The sequence below is a fragment of the Erpetoichthys calabaricus genome, chromosome 10 (genome assembly GCF_900747795.2).
Source record: "Erpetoichthys calabaricus chromosome 10, fErpCal1.3, whole genome shotgun sequence".
Classification (NCBI taxonomy): domain Eukaryota; kingdom Metazoa; phylum Chordata; class Cladistia; order Polypteriformes; family Polypteridae; genus Erpetoichthys; species Erpetoichthys calabaricus.
This window is the reverse complement of record NC_041403.2, coordinates 157,514,584-157,531,692: the sequence shown is the minus strand read 5'-3', so window position 1 is coordinate 157,531,692 and position 17,109 is coordinate 157,514,584. Positions and strand designations below refer to the sequence as shown.

General features: G+C 40.2%; 1 protein-coding gene across 1 annotated transcript in view; it reads right to left on the bottom strand.

Moving 5' to 3' along the window:
• abl2 (c-abl oncogene 2, non-receptor tyrosine kinase) overlaps nt 1–15,457 on the bottom strand; it is a 75,672-nt gene extending 60,215 nt beyond the window's left edge. The window contains exon 1 of the mRNA XM_028812192.2: nt 14,900–15,457. Within this exon, the coding sequence (XP_028668025.2) occupies nt 14,900–15,116 (217 nt within the window). The 5' untranslated portion in view covers nt 15,117–15,457. The remainder of the gene's footprint in view (nt 1–14,899) is intronic.
• Nucleotides 15,458–17,109: the final 1,652 nt, after the last annotated feature.

Sequence of the window (17,109 nt, the reverse complement as noted above, 5' to 3'; positions counted from 1 at the left end):
GATGAATGTCAAATGTATAAGCAAGTGTCTATCCTAACTAATGAGCTGTTCAAAGACTTTTTGTATATTAATACTGTGCCCAAAATATTATCAATAATCTATAACATCTTGTTGTCATTTTTTTTTCCTGCTTCATCATGTATCCCTTATATAAGACCGATGGGAACCTGGTGTCTACCTTAAAGTTTATCTTTCTTCCAAATTCTTCCACAATACCTGTATTGTTAAGCTCTGTGTTTTCACAATCTCATACCAGGCCAGCTCAGAGTAATCTGTCAACCTGACCACTTTAAATTGCAATTTAATATTGCAACAAAAAATAAAAGGAGAAAGGTTATAGAACAAATTAAGGTGTGTTGTAGAGCCTACAAACTGTTGGCTTTGTTCCTGCACTCATTAAACATAAATGATTATCCATTCTGACAGTTAATTTTTAAAGCCAAACAAAAAGAAATAACAGAAGCATGCATAATTAAATACTAGTCAATGTTAAGCAGTTCTTGCACTGCCAGTTACAAAACTATGGGCATTTTAGGAGACTTTTTAAACACATAATTTTTGGGGAAAACAAAAAACAACCCAAAGGTTTCAAAGTAAACTCCTTGTTTGACTAGTACAACTTGCAGATCATAGCTCCAGAGAGTGGTGATGTGTTAGACGTTAACCAGACACATTAAGTAAAAAATTCACTGCACTGTGTAATCATGTGAGATATTAAATACAAGTTTATGTTTAAATGCAAAGTGTGTTATGTACAATAAATAAAACTAGGAGGAGCACGATTAAAATAAAGTCATTGCCTTTTATTATAATTTGTTAATATACTTGTGATTAATAATTTCATTTAAAAGTTTTATGAACCATGTCATGCCTACCAGATATACTGTATTATGTTTACACAAAGTATAGTTAAACCTCCATTTTCCAAGTAAACATCTTAAAAAAAAAGTCAGGTGATCTAGGTTCAATATTAATTTTTTAAAAACTGCTGCAAACAGAAATTAAATATACTCAGACTTTTTAAAAGATGTGATTGGGGATAAGGCTGTTAAAAATACATTTAGCAATTACAAGCCTGGATTAAAAGCCCCAAAAGAACCATGGGTGGCGTAATGAATAGAGCTTCATACCATTGAATCAAATATACTTTTAACAATACAGCATATGGCTACCTCAACATTTCATGCAATAGGGTAATTACCACATTTGGTCTTGCCACATGGACATGGGGGTGCAGGGTTGTATCTGATGGTAGGTCCACCCCTGGCTGTGGGTGTCTCTGATTCATCAGTGTACTTGTGCTTAGTGATTATGTCTGCTTAATTACAACACCCATTTGCTGCTTTTAGCAGTCTGTAAATAAGAAAGCCCAATCCCTGAGAAAACAGGAGTACAGTACTGTACAGAATGCAATAACTGTCACTTTACATGATCAGAAGACTGCAGCAGTTGTAATTGTAATCACAATCAGAAAATAATCAATTGTGCAACCCCTAAATTAAAGTTTTTATGAGATTTACTTTTGTCTTCAAATGTAATGACATAGTATCTTTTTATATAATACGCTACCATGGCTGTTCGTTTGTCTGTCCAGGATTTTAAATCACCTGTAGCTCGCAAACCGTTTGACCTATTGACCTGAAATTTGGTACATATATACTAAATGATGTTTACTATCCGCTTTTGGGGTGATGATTGACCTTCAAAGTTATTCCTCTTTTTATTTTTATTTTATTTTATTGTAGAATTAACTCTCAGCAGAGGGCAGCCGTGTGGCGCATGAGTATGGGCACCATTCTCATCCCTACCACCCTTCGCCATCACTTCCTCTACTTCTTCATATCTTAAATCATTCTTGAAGCAGATAGAAGACTTAAGTGCCAGCTTAAGTGAAAAGTTAAGGAGAACATACTAAATAATTGCAACACAAACACTGACTTAATTTGTTTTAACGCAAAAAGATGCCGACGAAAGAAGAGAAGAAGCGGGCCACTAAGGTGGAGAAAAGAAGAGCTGCTTAGGAAGCAGCAAGTGCATCAACCTCTGACCAAACGAATGCTAAACGTACAGAGAGAGTATGAAAACTATGAATGCTCAAGTCAAGTGTATTCACTGCAAGTTATCGTGCAGTGCGCCATTACTGGTAAAATATAGTTAAACTGATGGAATATACATGATCAGGTTAACAATTGTACACGGAATATACATGATCAGGTTAAAAATTGGACACGGAATATACATGATCAGGTTAACAATTGTAAACAGGCCAGGTGAGTGTGAGTATGTGTGTGTGTGAGAGTGGGCCTGGCCATGGCGTAGCACCCCATATATAGCTGGTTTCTCTCTTGCACCCAATGGTGCCAGAACAGGCCCTGGCTGAGCACAACCCTGAACTGGATTTAATTAGGTGTGAAAATGATAGGGTAATTTGCTTAACTGTTCAAAATAACTAAACACGGTCAATATTATCTGCATTTCCCAAATTATTTTTAAAAGACCGAGGGAGAAATTCAGTTCAACCATAATGTTACTAAGAGGAAAATTAATTATATAAATAATAAATTAGACAGAGAAATATATTCATTGTAAAATTTGAAACATTCTAAAATGCTGACAAGTACCATTAAGAACCATGTGCAAACAATGCTCAAGGTAGTACAGTAATCCCTCGCTATATCGCGCTTCGACTTTTGCGGCTTCACTCTATCGCGGATTTTATATGTAAGAATATCTAAATATATATCGCGGGTTACTGCGGCCAATGGGTCTTTTTACTTTTGGTACATGCTTCCTCAGTTGGTTTACCCAGTTGATTTCATACAAGGGACGCTTTTTGCGGATGGCTAAGAAGCTACCCAATCAGAGCACGCAGTTAAGTTCCTGTGTGCTGATTGGCTCAGTGGCGGTGCGCCAAATTCAATTCCGCTGCGTTAACCAGGAAGTCTTGTCTTGCTCATTCAGCATCAACGTGTTTCGCTGTGTAAAGAGTTAACTTTTGTGCTCTTTTGTGTTTATCATTGTGCATAGTCAAGCCCTTTGTTATGGCTCCAAAACGATCTGCTCCTGCTACTGCTTCAGGGGCCGTGCCCAAGCGCCAACGGAAGATGCTAACGATTGCCGAAAAGGTAAAAGGTTTGGAAATGTTTTATTTAAAAAGGAGGAAAAGAATATAAGATCTACGGCCGCAGTGTCCTTTAACCAGGGCGCAAAATGAGTTGTAAGTGGATGTAATAAGGCGGTAAGGTTTATAAGAGTGTGGGAAGGCATTATAAAGCCTTAAAATATATATAAATAATAAAATAAATATAAGGTCGCTACTTCGCGGATTTTCACCTATCGCGAGGGGCTCTGGAAACTAACAACGGCGATAGGTGTGGGATGACTGTATTTGAAACTAAGTAGTCAAGGCAGCCAAAATTAAATTACAACCTAAGTAGACTTTACAAGTATTACTTGAATATTTCATGCCTCGTAATATATCTACAATATATAAAAATGTGCTAAGGTCTGTGTGCGTACCTGGTCCCTCAGAGTAATCTGATTAGTCAGTTTGGCTTTGGCGACAACAATCAAAAGAGGAAGTAAAAATGTGAGACACATGAGGAGAAGTAAAAGCATACAAGGCACACCGAGAGTCGCCTTCAAAGACAGGAAGCATAAAAGCAGACAGGAGGCAAACAAGGCACCTCAAAATAACAGTCTGAGAAGCAGGCTTTATGGGAGCATGCTGAACAGAAAGAGCGCCAGTCAAGAGAGCTTCAGACATATTAGCATACAGAGGATACGTGCTGAAGATTCACATAAGGCAAAAGATAGAATACATTTAAAAATATCTGATATTGCATGATATGAGTTAAACACAGATGTACTGTAGAAACCACTGTTAGGAGCACTGCAAAGTCATGATTATAGATATCAAACTATCAACTGAATGATAAAAAGTTGCTCGCCATACAACTGATGGACAAAAACTAGATTAGATATTTTTCTACTATGACCAAACTGAATTTAAACACATTACAGTACTGTTGACATGAAATTGCTCTTGGTGTGGCAGACTTTGAAGCTTGCAGCACAACTTGCATAATTATATAAATTGAGTGCTTTATGTCTTAATACAGTCGATGTTATACACTGATTAGAATCTTTATATCTCCTATATTGTTAGAAAGGAAAATGTTCAGTTTTTTAAATAATTTATCCTGAATATTTTTCATACAGTGACAGGGTGACACAGCCTAGCGTGCACACCAAAGTAAAACAGAATATGCTCAAATTATGCACATTTTTGACATATTTAGCATCACATAAAGAATGTAAATGGCATATATTTCTTATTGCCTAGTATTGATTAAATAAGACTGTGACGCTTCACTAGATTTTTGGGTAGGTGTTTTGTTGGACAATGCAGATGTTTAGAAACAAATTATGTGTGATTTTTTACACATGGCTTTGGTTTTAATTGACTTAATTTTAGGAAGGTGTTTTAGGAAGACAATTTCAAAAGGTTACGAACAAACAATTCAACTGACAGCCGAACATATTCTTCTCACATGAACAAATGTGATGTGGCTGTGCAAACAGTCCTTAAGAGTCTAGTATTCTTGTACCACGATACAATCATGCCCAAGGGGGACTGCTTTGGCATTATAAAATTGTTCATAGAGCAATCAAGTAAACTGCTGCGTATTTTTCAAAAATTAATTGTATTATGGCATTTTCTTTTTTAGTCATTGATACAATCTCAGAAGGAAAAGTACTTTGCTTTATCCAGTATTTTGCAAGGTTTCTTCAAGATATTTCTTTGTAGAAGAAATTAAAGTTGCTGCTACAGCCCGTTTGCTTGGGCAACCAGTGTTCTGCTATCAATATACCATATATAGCAGCAGACTGGAGACATTGTATGACTGGCTGCCCTGCTTTTCATTAATTTAATGCAATATTCAGGGAAACATATTAGAAGATGTTCACTTGACTTTAGAATTGATGGGGATGCTCACAAATGACTACTGATGATTTGACCAATCAGTTACATCTATAATAATAAAAGGCAAAGCCCTCACTGACTGATTCACTCACTCACTGACTGACTGACTCACTCATCACTAATTCTCCAACTTCCCGTGTAGGTGGAAGGCTGAAATTTGGCAGGCTCATTCCTTACAGCTTACTTACAAAAGTTGGGCAGGTTTCATTTCGAATTCAAAGCGTAACGGTCATAACTGGAACCTTTTTCTTATACTGTATACGGCCATAGCAGGCGGTTGCGTCTTGCATCATCACGCCTCCCTGCGGCTGCTGCGGAAATCACCACGCCCCTCACGTAATTGACTGCCTGCCCATATAAAGCTGTTCTTCGCTGCGGTGTGTGAATTCCTTTCCTTGCTTCGCCAAGGAGGCATTCTTTTCAAAGCTTATCCACAGTTTTATAAACGAACGAGATATAAAGCCGTCCTTTTTCCTTGCTTCGACAAGGAAGCTAAGGTGCTCTGCAGTTTTTTTGTGAAGCGGTCTTTACACATCTTTTTCGCTGTGTTATAAACGAGCGAGATATAAGGCCATCCTTTTTCCTTGCTTCGCCAAGGAAGCTAAGGTGCTCTGCAGTTTTTTTGTGAAGCGGTCTTTACACATCTTTTTCGCTGTGTTATAAACGAGCGAGATATAAGGCCGTCCTTTTTCCTTGCTTCGCTAAGGAACATAAGGCGCTCTGCAGTTCGCCAAGGAGGCATTCTTTTCAAAACTTATCCACAGTTTTATAAACGAACGAGATATAAAGCCGTCCTTTTTCCTTGCTTCGCCAAGGAAGCTAAGGTGCTCTGCAGTTTTTTGTGAAGCGGTCTTTTACACATCTTTTTCGCTGTGTTATAAACGAGCGAGATATAAGGCCGTCCTTTTTCCTTGCTTCGCCAACGAAGATAAGGCGCTCTGCAGTTTTTTTGTGAAGCGGTCTTTACACATCTTTTTTGCTGTGTTATAAACGAGCGAGATATAAAGCCATCCTTTTTCCTTGCTTCGCCAACGAAGATAAGGCGCTCTGCAGTTTTTTTGTGAAGCGGTCTTTACACATCTTTTTCGCTGTGCTATAAACGAGCGAGATATAAGGCCGTCCTTTTTCCTTGCTTTGCCAACGAAGATAAGGCGCTCTGCAGTTTTTTTGTGAAGCGGTCTTTACGCATCTTTTTCGCTGTGTTATAAACGAGCGAGATATAAGGCCGTCCTTTTTCCTTGCTTCGCTAAGGAACATAAGGCGCTCTGCAGTTCGCCAAGGAGGCATTCTTTTCAAAGCTTATCCACAGTTTTATAAACGAACGAGATATAAAGCCGTCCTTTTTCCTTGCTTCGCCAAGGAAGCTAAGGTGCTCTGCAGTTTTTTTGTGAAGCGGTCTTTACACATCTTTTTCGCTGTGTTATAAACGAGCGAGATATAAGGCCGTCCTTTTTCCTTGCTTCGCCAACGAAGATAAGGCGCTCTGCAGTTTTTTTGTGAAGCGGTCTTTACACATCTTTTTTGCTGTGTTATAAACGAGCGAGATATAAAGCCATCCTTTTTCCTTGCTTCGCCAACGAAGATAAGGCGCTCTGCAGTTTTTTTGTGAAGCGGTCTTTACACATCTTTTTCGCTGTGCTATAAACGAGCGAGATATAAGGCCGTCCTTTTTCCTTGCTTTGCCAACGAAGATAAGGCGCTCTGCAGTTTTTTTTGTGAAGCGGTCTTTACACATCTTTTTCGCTGTGTTATAAACGAACGCCATATAAGGCACATTTCATCCGCGGCTTCTCTGCTTTTGTTTTCTTCGTTTATACAGTATATTTGAAACCCTTTCTTTGCCTGACTGCCTGCCGATATAAGGCGCTCCGCAGTTTATAAAGCACATTTAATCCACGGGTTCTCCGCTGTTTTATTGTTCATTTGTTAAGATTGTTATCGTTATTGTGTAGATATTTTACACTTACTTTAGTGTTCAAGGTACCCATTTTATTTATTTAATCCGCGGCTTCTCTGCTGCTGTTTTCTTCGTTTATATATTTGAATCCCTTTCTTTGCCTGACTGCCTACCCATATAAGGCGCTGCGCAATTTATAAGGCACATTTAATCCACGGATTCTCCGTTGTTCTATTGTTCATTTGTTAAGATTGTTATAGTTATTGTATAGATATTTTACACTTACTTTAGTGTTCAGGTACCCATTTTCTTTATTTAATCCGCAACTTCTCTGCTGTTGATCAAGTACCCATTCCCTTTATTCTTGCAACTCTACCCCTATTAAAATGTCTATCGAGGTGATCACCATCAATCAAACAACTATCACTTACCGAGTGGTGTGTATGCCCGGAGATGGCGCCTGCCTTTTCCATTCTCTGTGTTACATATTGCACGGACATATCAGGCTCACTTTTGATATCCGCAGGGACATTGTGTCTTATGTATTAAATGACTGGGACAGGTTCAAAGTGTGGACTGATGATGGTACAGGAGATAATTATACTACACAGGAGCACTATAAGACTGAAATGCTTAAGCCCTTCACCTATGGTTCTGCATGTGAGTTGATGGCTGCAGTTGAATTGTTTGGTTGTCGCTTTCAAGTATACCGAAATGGCCAAATATTTTACACCTTTGGAGAACCGTCAATGCCTCTTAAACATCTTAGATTCACAGGTGACGATTTGAGTAGTGGACACTTTGATGTTTATGAATATTTCAACTCTCAAAACATGGATGCGAAGTTATTGATGAAGCCAGTTGTATGCTTATATCGATTGACACATACCGAATGTCAGTTCAACACAAATCCAGCTCGAGCCGATTATGACAGCAACAATCCAAGCTGTGAGAACACAGTAAAAAGGAGGCGTATCAGACGTCGTGGTAGATTTTCTGATGCAGCTAGACGGAAGCAACTTCGTGCAGCTGCCGCCAAATACTCGCACAAAAATCCACAACTTAATAAACACGCTGTGGCTAAATACTCAGAAGCAAATCCACAAGTTCATAGGGACGCTGTGGCTAAATACTCGCAAGCAAATCCACAAGTTCATAGGGACGCTGTGGCTAAATACTTGCAAGCACATCCACAAGTTCATAGGGACGCTGTGGCTAAATACTCGCAGGGACATCCACAAGTTAATAGGGACGCTGTGGCTAAATACTCACAAGCAAATCCACAAGTTAATAGGGACGCTGTAGCTAAATACTCGCAAGCAAATCCACAAGTTCATAGAGACGCTGTCGCTAAATACACGGAGGCAAATCCACAAGTTAATAGAGCTTCTGTTTCTAGATACGATCCCAATAATGAAAAGCGGGCTCATACGAAAACAACAGGTTTGGCTCAAAAAAGCCAAGGTCACATCTCTACAAAACAACCTGATTGAAGCAACTATTTTACTGGCAGTGCCTCGGGGTGACACAGTTTTTATTCCTCGCATCCCCGTTATAACATCTAATCTCCCATTTCAATTCAAACGCATTCAATTTCCAGTAAGGCTCTGCTTCGCAATGACAATACGTCTCAGGGACAGACCCTACAAAAGGTTGGCATTGATTTGAGGCAGGATTGCTTTTCACATGGCCAACTGTATGTTGCATGCTCAAGAGTAAGCTCAGCACACAGCTTGGTCATATTACAAACCGGAGGGACGAACTGACAACGTTGTGTACAAAGAGAATCCTTAACAAATAATTATTTGTATATTTTCCTCAGTTTAAAAATGTTTACTTTTTTCTTAATTAAAATATTCAGCCTGTATTTCGCCGCTGCGAAGTGCGGGATATTTTGCTAGTTCTTAATAAAATTAGACTTCACATCTTTTATGCTTTTCTACTTACTTTCAGCTAGGGGTGGGCAGTATGACCAAAATTCTATATCACGGTATTTTTCTACATTATCCCAGTTTCACTGTATTTTTTCCCATGCATGAGTGGATGTTAACCACATTTTCCACTGCAGTAGGACTGGCTGAGAATTAACCTCTTCCACTGTCAAGAGCATTGTACAAAAAAACAATTTTAATGTGCACACAAGTATTAATACAGGTTTGCATGGCCCAATAAGTGATAGTTTTCAAGGGGGTGGCACTAATGAAGAAGATGGAATCACACTGCATGACAGATGCAGTCAAAATATAGGAACCTTTTTATTGAACAAATTTTGCAAAAAACTTAAACTATAATTTTGACGACATATTTTCAACCATCCAAAGAGGCATTTAAGACTTAGTAAAATATCCAGACGTGCTTTGTCAAAAGTTGTATTGCACTGAACATGTCTTAGAAAAGGAATAAATAGTAATATTTTTTGTAAAACAACTACATTTTCTGTTAATGTTTAACAATCTCTGTCCCACTGACACATTAAAGTGACTTTTTAAACAACTTTACCATCATTAAACTGCATAATATTTTAAACTAATAAATTAATGACAATAAAATAAATAATATTATTATTACTGGATAGTTGTACTAATTACTTCAAGGGCTTCAAGCCCAGGGTGCATTACACAGTATTCACCAAATTAAAATAAAATAAAATCAAGTGCAATCTTGGGTGAGGACATCTTTACCAACTGAACCATCATTTAGGCAAACTGCATTAATATGGACCTTGCTTCAAGCTAAGCTATATGCATAAATAATAAAACTAAAACTTTCATTTATAATGCTATTTGTGGTATAGCCCTACAGAATCACATTAGGACCACGTTGAAGAAAAAAATACAGACACAGGGAAGAAAAAAAAAAACAAACTATATGTCGAGAATAAAGTCGACATTTCCACTTTATTCTCATAGTTTACTTTATAATTAAAGTAGAATTTCGTTAACTAAACTTCATCCTAAAATCATTGTTTAATTTACTAGATTTTCTCAAACCCCATCATAAGTTAATGTAGCACATTAAATGGTTTGTGTTGTGTTCCCCGACCCAGTTGTTAATCACTACGCTTCTTAAACTGACTTCTCCCGCACTAAGAGGAGACAGCGATCACCGCACAGAATCTATTTATGATTTTCCTGCTCTCTGAAAATTTACAATGCTAAGATAAATACTTGATATCATTTTCAGGATAAAATGTATTAAAGCAGGTATTAAACATGCACGGTAGTGAGGCGGTAGTGCTGCTCCCTCTCAGTAAGGGGTCCCCAGGTGTATGTTCAGTGTAGAGAACTTTATGGCAGGTGTGACGAGGCTCCAAAAACTGGATGTATGAATGGGTATCGCACAGGTTTAACTTAAATATTGTGTAAATGTTGGGTTTGTGATCTGGTGGTCGGAGACACGAACACAGAATTCAATGGATGTTCTTCTGAGCAGGCTTTCTTTATTGCACGCGTGCTGTCTCTATCTGACGTACCAAAACCCCAATTCCTATCCTTCCTTTTTCTTTCTCCACATAACCAATCACCACACGATAAACGTCTTTGTGAAATTAAAACTATTTATAAACTTAGCCCACGGAGTGTTCAGAACTTTAAAAATATCTTCGTTATACATGTTTAATTATGCCATCCATTCAGGTTGGCGCCCATCCCTGAACGAGTCGCCAGCACATCGCAGGGTGAATACGAGCAAAACATACACTAGCAGAGTCAAAATAGCATAACAAAACCCCACATCCTACATGACTTTGAAAGGAAACTGAAGCACGCTGAGTAAACCCACCAGAAAAACATGCAAATGCAAGGCAGAGTACACCCGGGACCCCATTGCTTAGTTTAGTTTACGATGTTCTACTTTAATGACAAAGTACGAGAATAAAGTCAACATGTCGTCACACTATTACACAGTACCCAGGTACATTACACTGTATTGAAAACAAATAAAACAAGTACAACTTGGCTTACAGTATTATCCAGTAGTATAGAAACAGTATTCACACATTTGAACATAATGGTCCACATCTGACCTTTTAAAACCAAAGTATCTCCAGACAACAGACGTGACTCCTTTTTTTCGGCAGAAGTTCTTCTGTGTCATCATGTTCAATTTTATCGTCAGCTACAGCTTCAGTTTCGGAATGTTCTCTGTCCATTTTCACCGCGCAATACCTACACTACAACACCTATTTATCGGTGTAGCAGTGAAAAAGAGCCCTCATGCAACAAATCTGTGTTTAGCGGTGTAGCAGTGAAAAAGGTCCCCACTTGAACAGTTTCCCGCTGCGCCACGTTCCGAACGTCGTTTAGACAATTTAAACCAGTGTTGCGGTATAAGAAAAATCCATATCATAAAAAAAATAAAAAACGGTTTTCGGTATGAACTGTTATACCGCCCAGCACTACCTATGGCTTCTGAAAGTGCCTGCAAAGAAAATACATGTGCAGGGTGACCAGAACGCAATGGGCATGCACAGACTACAAAATCCTTAACAGTAACCTAGGCAATGTTTTACATGGCCACATAATTGGGTTATTTGCCGAGAAAGCTACCTGTTTTAACCCAATTTCTCTAACTGGAATACAGTAACCCCTCACTTATCGCGGGAGATAGGTTCCAAGGCTGACCGCGATAACTGAATTTCCGCGAAGTAGGGACACTATATTTATTTAATTATTTAACGTGTATTTGGACGTTTTAAAACCCTCCCTGTATTGTTTACAACCCACCATTTACTCTATTAAAAACAGGGACAACTGCTAAGCAATATGAAATCGGTAGATAAGTTTACATACACTTACTGTATAGCGAAGTACACGTAGCAGCTTGTAGGCGGTCATGACGTCGTCGACCTTGCTGCAAAGATTCCTAAAGCAGATTCCATCCAGACTACTGCCTTATTCACGTCCACTTGCAACTCGTTTTGCACCCTGGTTAAAGGACACTGCGGCCGTAGATCTTATATGCTTTTCCTCCTTTTTAAATAAAAAGAATCGATGTCCTGCAGCGGTGTAGCTGTTCCCTTCCTTCAACATATCCAAAACTTTTACCTTTTCTACAATCATTTGCATCTTCTGTTGGTGCTTGGACACGGCCCCTGAAGCATTAGCACGTTAATGATGAATGAGTGAGACGAGACTTCCTGGTTAATGCAACACTCCGTCGCTGAGCCAATCAGCAGCACACAGGAACTTAACTGCGTGCTCTGATTGGGTAGCTTCTCAGCCAACCGCCAATAGCATCTCTTGTATGAAATCAACTGGGCAAACCAACTGAGGAAGCAAGTAAATAGACCCATTGTCCGCAGAAACCCGCGAAGCAGCGAATAATCCGCGTTATGAATTTAGATATGCTTACATATAAAATCCGCTAAGTCGTGAATCCGCGAAAAGTGAACCGCGAAGTAGCGAGGGATTACTGTACAGGTTTTACGTGGCATTTTAGAATGCAAATTTCTTTGAATAACGGTTTATTGAGGCACATGTAAACTACTAACTAATATTAGTAGTGGAGGGTCTGTGACTAAATGTTGGTCAATTTTATTAAACATAACACTTTTGAAAGTACATTGTATACTGTCACACAAGTGGTCATGTGAGGCAGCTAGAAGTACCGAAAGAAGCGAATTCCATGCCATCCCAAGGGATGGTGGGGTGCAGTAAACCTTTCTCTTTTATCTGTGCAGACCAGACACGGGAAATTCTGAGTGATCCTGACAACACCACTTCAGGTTCCGAGCCTTGAGGATGTCACTTCCACCGACCTTCATTAAAAGCAAGACAACCTCTACTTTATATTCACTTCTATTTTGGACTCAACCTGTACACTTCCGTGTGGCCAAATTCGCAATTCTAGCAGCCTTAGTCAAGTATATGGGTGGCTGCCCCAAACCTCTTTTGGTGTCAAGGTCAATTCATTTTACAATACCCAATTGAGAAGAACCCAATATTTAGCAAATGAAAAATAACTTGCTTACAAAATGACCAATACTAGCATAAAAATCATATTCAATATTACTCTTTGAAAGAAGAGAAGCAACTGAAGTAAGTAGTACCCCATCTAGCTATAATATTAGTTAAAACACAATAATTCTTTAAAGTTACATAAATATGCAAGAATCTGGAAAGGAGACTATTTACTGCGGGGCAGCACGGTGGTGCAGTGGTAGCACTGCTGCCTCATAGTTAGGAGACCTGGCTTCGCTTTCCGGGTCCTCCCTGCGTGGAGTTTGCATGTTCTCCCCGTGTCTGCGTGGGTTTCCTCCGGGTGCTCCGGTTTCTACCCAAAGTCCAAAGACATGCAGGTTAGGTGGATTGCCAATTCTAAATTGGCCCTAGTGTGTGTGTTTGTGTGTGTGTGTGTGTCCTGCGCCCTGTCCAGGATTTGTTCCTGCCCTGCGCACTGTGTTGGCTCCAGCAGACCCCCATGACCCTGTGTTTGGATTCAACGGGTTGGAAAATGGATGGATGGACTATTTACTGCATAACGGGAATACAAAATGTGACAATTATCTTAAAAGATTTTAAATCCAATCTAAAGATACACAAAACTAAAAGTGGTTCTTCGGGTGCGGGTAAACTATAATGCACTGTCAGTCTGTTGTGCGTTATACCGCAAAGTAATCAGCACAACAAAAACTGTAATCTTATCCTTGCTATTAGGGGCCACACTGGTCCTTGTTGCAGGGCCAACAGCTCTAATCTTCTTCTCCCAAATCAAATGAAGTTCCATTTCTTAACACATCTGTTTATATTAGGGCAGCTGTACCTTTCCTGTTAATTAGTTTAAACACCATTTAGCTACAAGTTGATACCATTGGTTCTTTACAATATTTGCCAGATCGTATTAGTTCAATCAATTCAGTCTTGCATATGCTTACATAATTAATTTCCCATTCCAGAGAAGTAAATTTTTCTTTTCGTTGGACACCTAAGCTTAACTTATCCAAAGCAGCCTGGAGAATGGTGCTGCTGTCTAACTAACTTGCATTGGGCAGACTAGCGACTGTCAGAGGAGTAACAAAGGAGAATATACAAGTTCAAGCAATCTGCTCTCATGGTAAAACTGAAACAGTAAACTAATTCATATAAGAAATTGCAAATTCACCAATGCTTTTCGATCGAAGATTTTGAAATTCCAAAACTCTGTACAGTGCAATGTGTTACATCTGAATGAAAACTGAACTGTCTCAAATTTCCTTGAAGAGTAAGTGTGCCACATTTCAACAAAAATGGTCCATGTCGTGCAGAGTTGTTTCAGACAGAGACGTCTACCACAATAGGTGCTTTGCTCATTACATGCAAACACACCTAAAACAAGAGCCATAATGAAACCTAAGAAAATAATCAAGCCAAAACGGTATTAAGTCTTAACCTTGTTTCAGGGCGATGCTTGTTCCTAGACAATGTTTTTGTTTTTTCTTTTCTTACTCTTGTTTCAGGGAACATTTCCAAAAAACATTGCACTGTGCAAATTAAAAATCTGTGTGAACAATTTTAATTAGTTAAACAAAACGTCACTTTACTGAATAGACAAGCTTGACAAATGGTTGAATGGAAAACTCTTGCACATGCATATATGTATCTAAAGGCTTTTGTTTCTTTTCCTTTTATTTTTTGCATGTACTGTAATAGTAACTCTTGATAACCATGCTAGACACAGGAAAGCCATACAATGAAATGTGAAACTCTCTTCAATAATAATACATTCCTAAAGGGTATGCTTCAACAAGTTCCCTTTATGATGCTTTAAAAAAAATCCTGCTGCTTAATCACCTTTTTAAGACTGCACGATCAATAGCTTACTGAAATGGCTAAAGAAAGTGTCAGGCGTACACAGTCAGTACAAAACAATAACATCCGAGGAACACGGAGTTTAAATGCCTTCACTATGTTTATACAATAGACGGGTAGTTAAATGTCCAACTGCAGAGGAGGAAACTGAGGACTTGCAAACGATACAGAAATGGGCTGCGCTTTATAACAACATCACTGCGCCGATGCCTTCTGGAGGAGCCTTACCTGAATGTTGAGTGAAGACATTGATTCCTGGATCGGGAGCACCAACGGCGGCAGCGTTCCTGCCCTGTGGAGCGCCGATCACTAGTGGGTCCCGCGGTTTCCTCCCAACATTGCTTCCCCGGCTAGCCCGTCCTTGCTGCTGTTGTGGTGGAGTGATATGGGGTGGCTGAAGCCCGGCGACAGCGCCTTCTCCAACGCGGCCTACCTGCTGCCCCATTTCCGCGGGCTTCGGTAGTGTTATTACACCGGACAAGCCTCTGGCTCTCTCGCTTCACATTCCCCAACAGATCAGCGGCCTATCCCCAAAACGTTTCTTTTCGTCTCGGAGCCACCTTAAAAAAAGGCTTGCTCGGCGTTGGTACAGTCTGGGCGTTGTTGACTACTATGTCACGTTTGGGTGCCCCCTCTCCCCTGGAAGACAGTATCTTCAGGGTCACACTGTCGCTCCCCAGCTGTTAGCCGACTTCGCCGACGCCGCCATCTTTCTCGTGGCAGGTTTGCACCTCCTCGCCAGCAAGGGGCGTCCACGTGCTCGCTGTCGAACACGTGCATGGGCGAGGTCGACTCCCCGTTGGAATTGTGTATGTACGCGCGCGCGCACATCAGAGTGAAGCACGCGTAGAGAGCGAGTGCGCGCCCTACTCCGATAGATAGATAGATAGATAGATAGATAGATAGATAGATAGATAGATAGATAGATAGATATCAAAAAATGTTTGCCCCTTGCTGGTTTCCTCTATTTTTGATCATTTATAAAACTTTATTGTTTCTGATCTCCAAAAAAATTTTGTAAAATACAAAAGTCAATCTGAGTAAACACAATACAGTTCGAAATTATCATTTGATTTTAGGGGAAAAAAGTTCACCAACACCCCTATTACCCCTGTGAAAAAGCAATTGCCCCCTAAACTTAATACAGTACTTGGTTGTGCCACCTATAGCAACTGCAATCAAACGCTTTATGTAACAGGATCACTGTGGAGAAATTTGGGCCCACCCTTTTGTACAAAATTGTTTTACTTCAGCCACATTGAAGAGTTTTTTGACCATTTATGGTCTCACCACAACATCTCAATGGGGTTTAAGTCAGGACCTAGGTAGCAAGACCATGGGCCCCAACTGTATTTTATGTTGGCTAAAATATGGGTCCTGTATGGGTGGTAGAAATGGGACCCAAATTGTGCATCCAAGGATCATATGGAACCCATATGGGTAAGTACACTGTTACTGATCACCTGGTACAAGTATGCTAGGAGCAAGCAAAAGCATGGATACTTTGGGGGTCCTGAATTTGGAGCCTCTGGTCTAAAAAACATGCAACTAAGTTTAAAGCAATCATTTAAAAAATGAAATATTTATGAACTATCATTTATATCGTATCTGTCACAACCAGGTGTTAACTGGGCAACCCCTTGGCCTGGTCCAGCCACTCGGGTCCCCAACAATGAGGATCTTATGCAACGGATCACCCTCGGGGAAACGTGCCACATGGCCGTAGTGCCGTAATTGACGCTCCCTCACAATGCAGGTAATGTGCCTCATTCGGGACTCCATGAGCAACCGCTCATTCCACACAAAGTCAAACCAGCGGTACCCAAGGATTCTCCAAAGAGACACAGTACTGAAGGAGTCCAGTCTTCGTCTCAGCTCACTGGATAGCGTCCATGTCTCGCAACCATATAGCAAGACAGGAAGCATCAGGACTCTAAAGACTTGGACCTTCGTCCTTTTGCAGATATCGGGAGCGCCACACACCCCTTTCCAGCGACCTCATGACCCACCATGCTCTCCTAATCCATCTACTGACTTCATAGGAAGAGTCACCAGAGACATGAATGTCACTGCCGAGGTAAGTAAACCTCTCTACATGGTCGACACTCTCTTTGCAGACAGACACACTGCTGATGGCCGTGCCCAAGAGGTCATTAAAGGCCTGGCTCTTGGTTTTTATCCAGGACACTCGCAAGCCCAGACACTCAGACTCCTCACTCAGTCTCTCGAGCACCCCAATCAGAGCCTTCATTGACTCCGCGAAGATCACAGCAACGTCAGCAAAGTCCAGATCCGTGAATCTTTCTTCACCAACAGATGCCCCACAGCCGCTGGACCCCACGACCTTGCCCAACACTCAGTCCATACAAGCATTGAACAAAGTAGGAGCAGGACACACTGCTGACGAACCCCAGAATCAACTGGAAAAAACGCAGAGG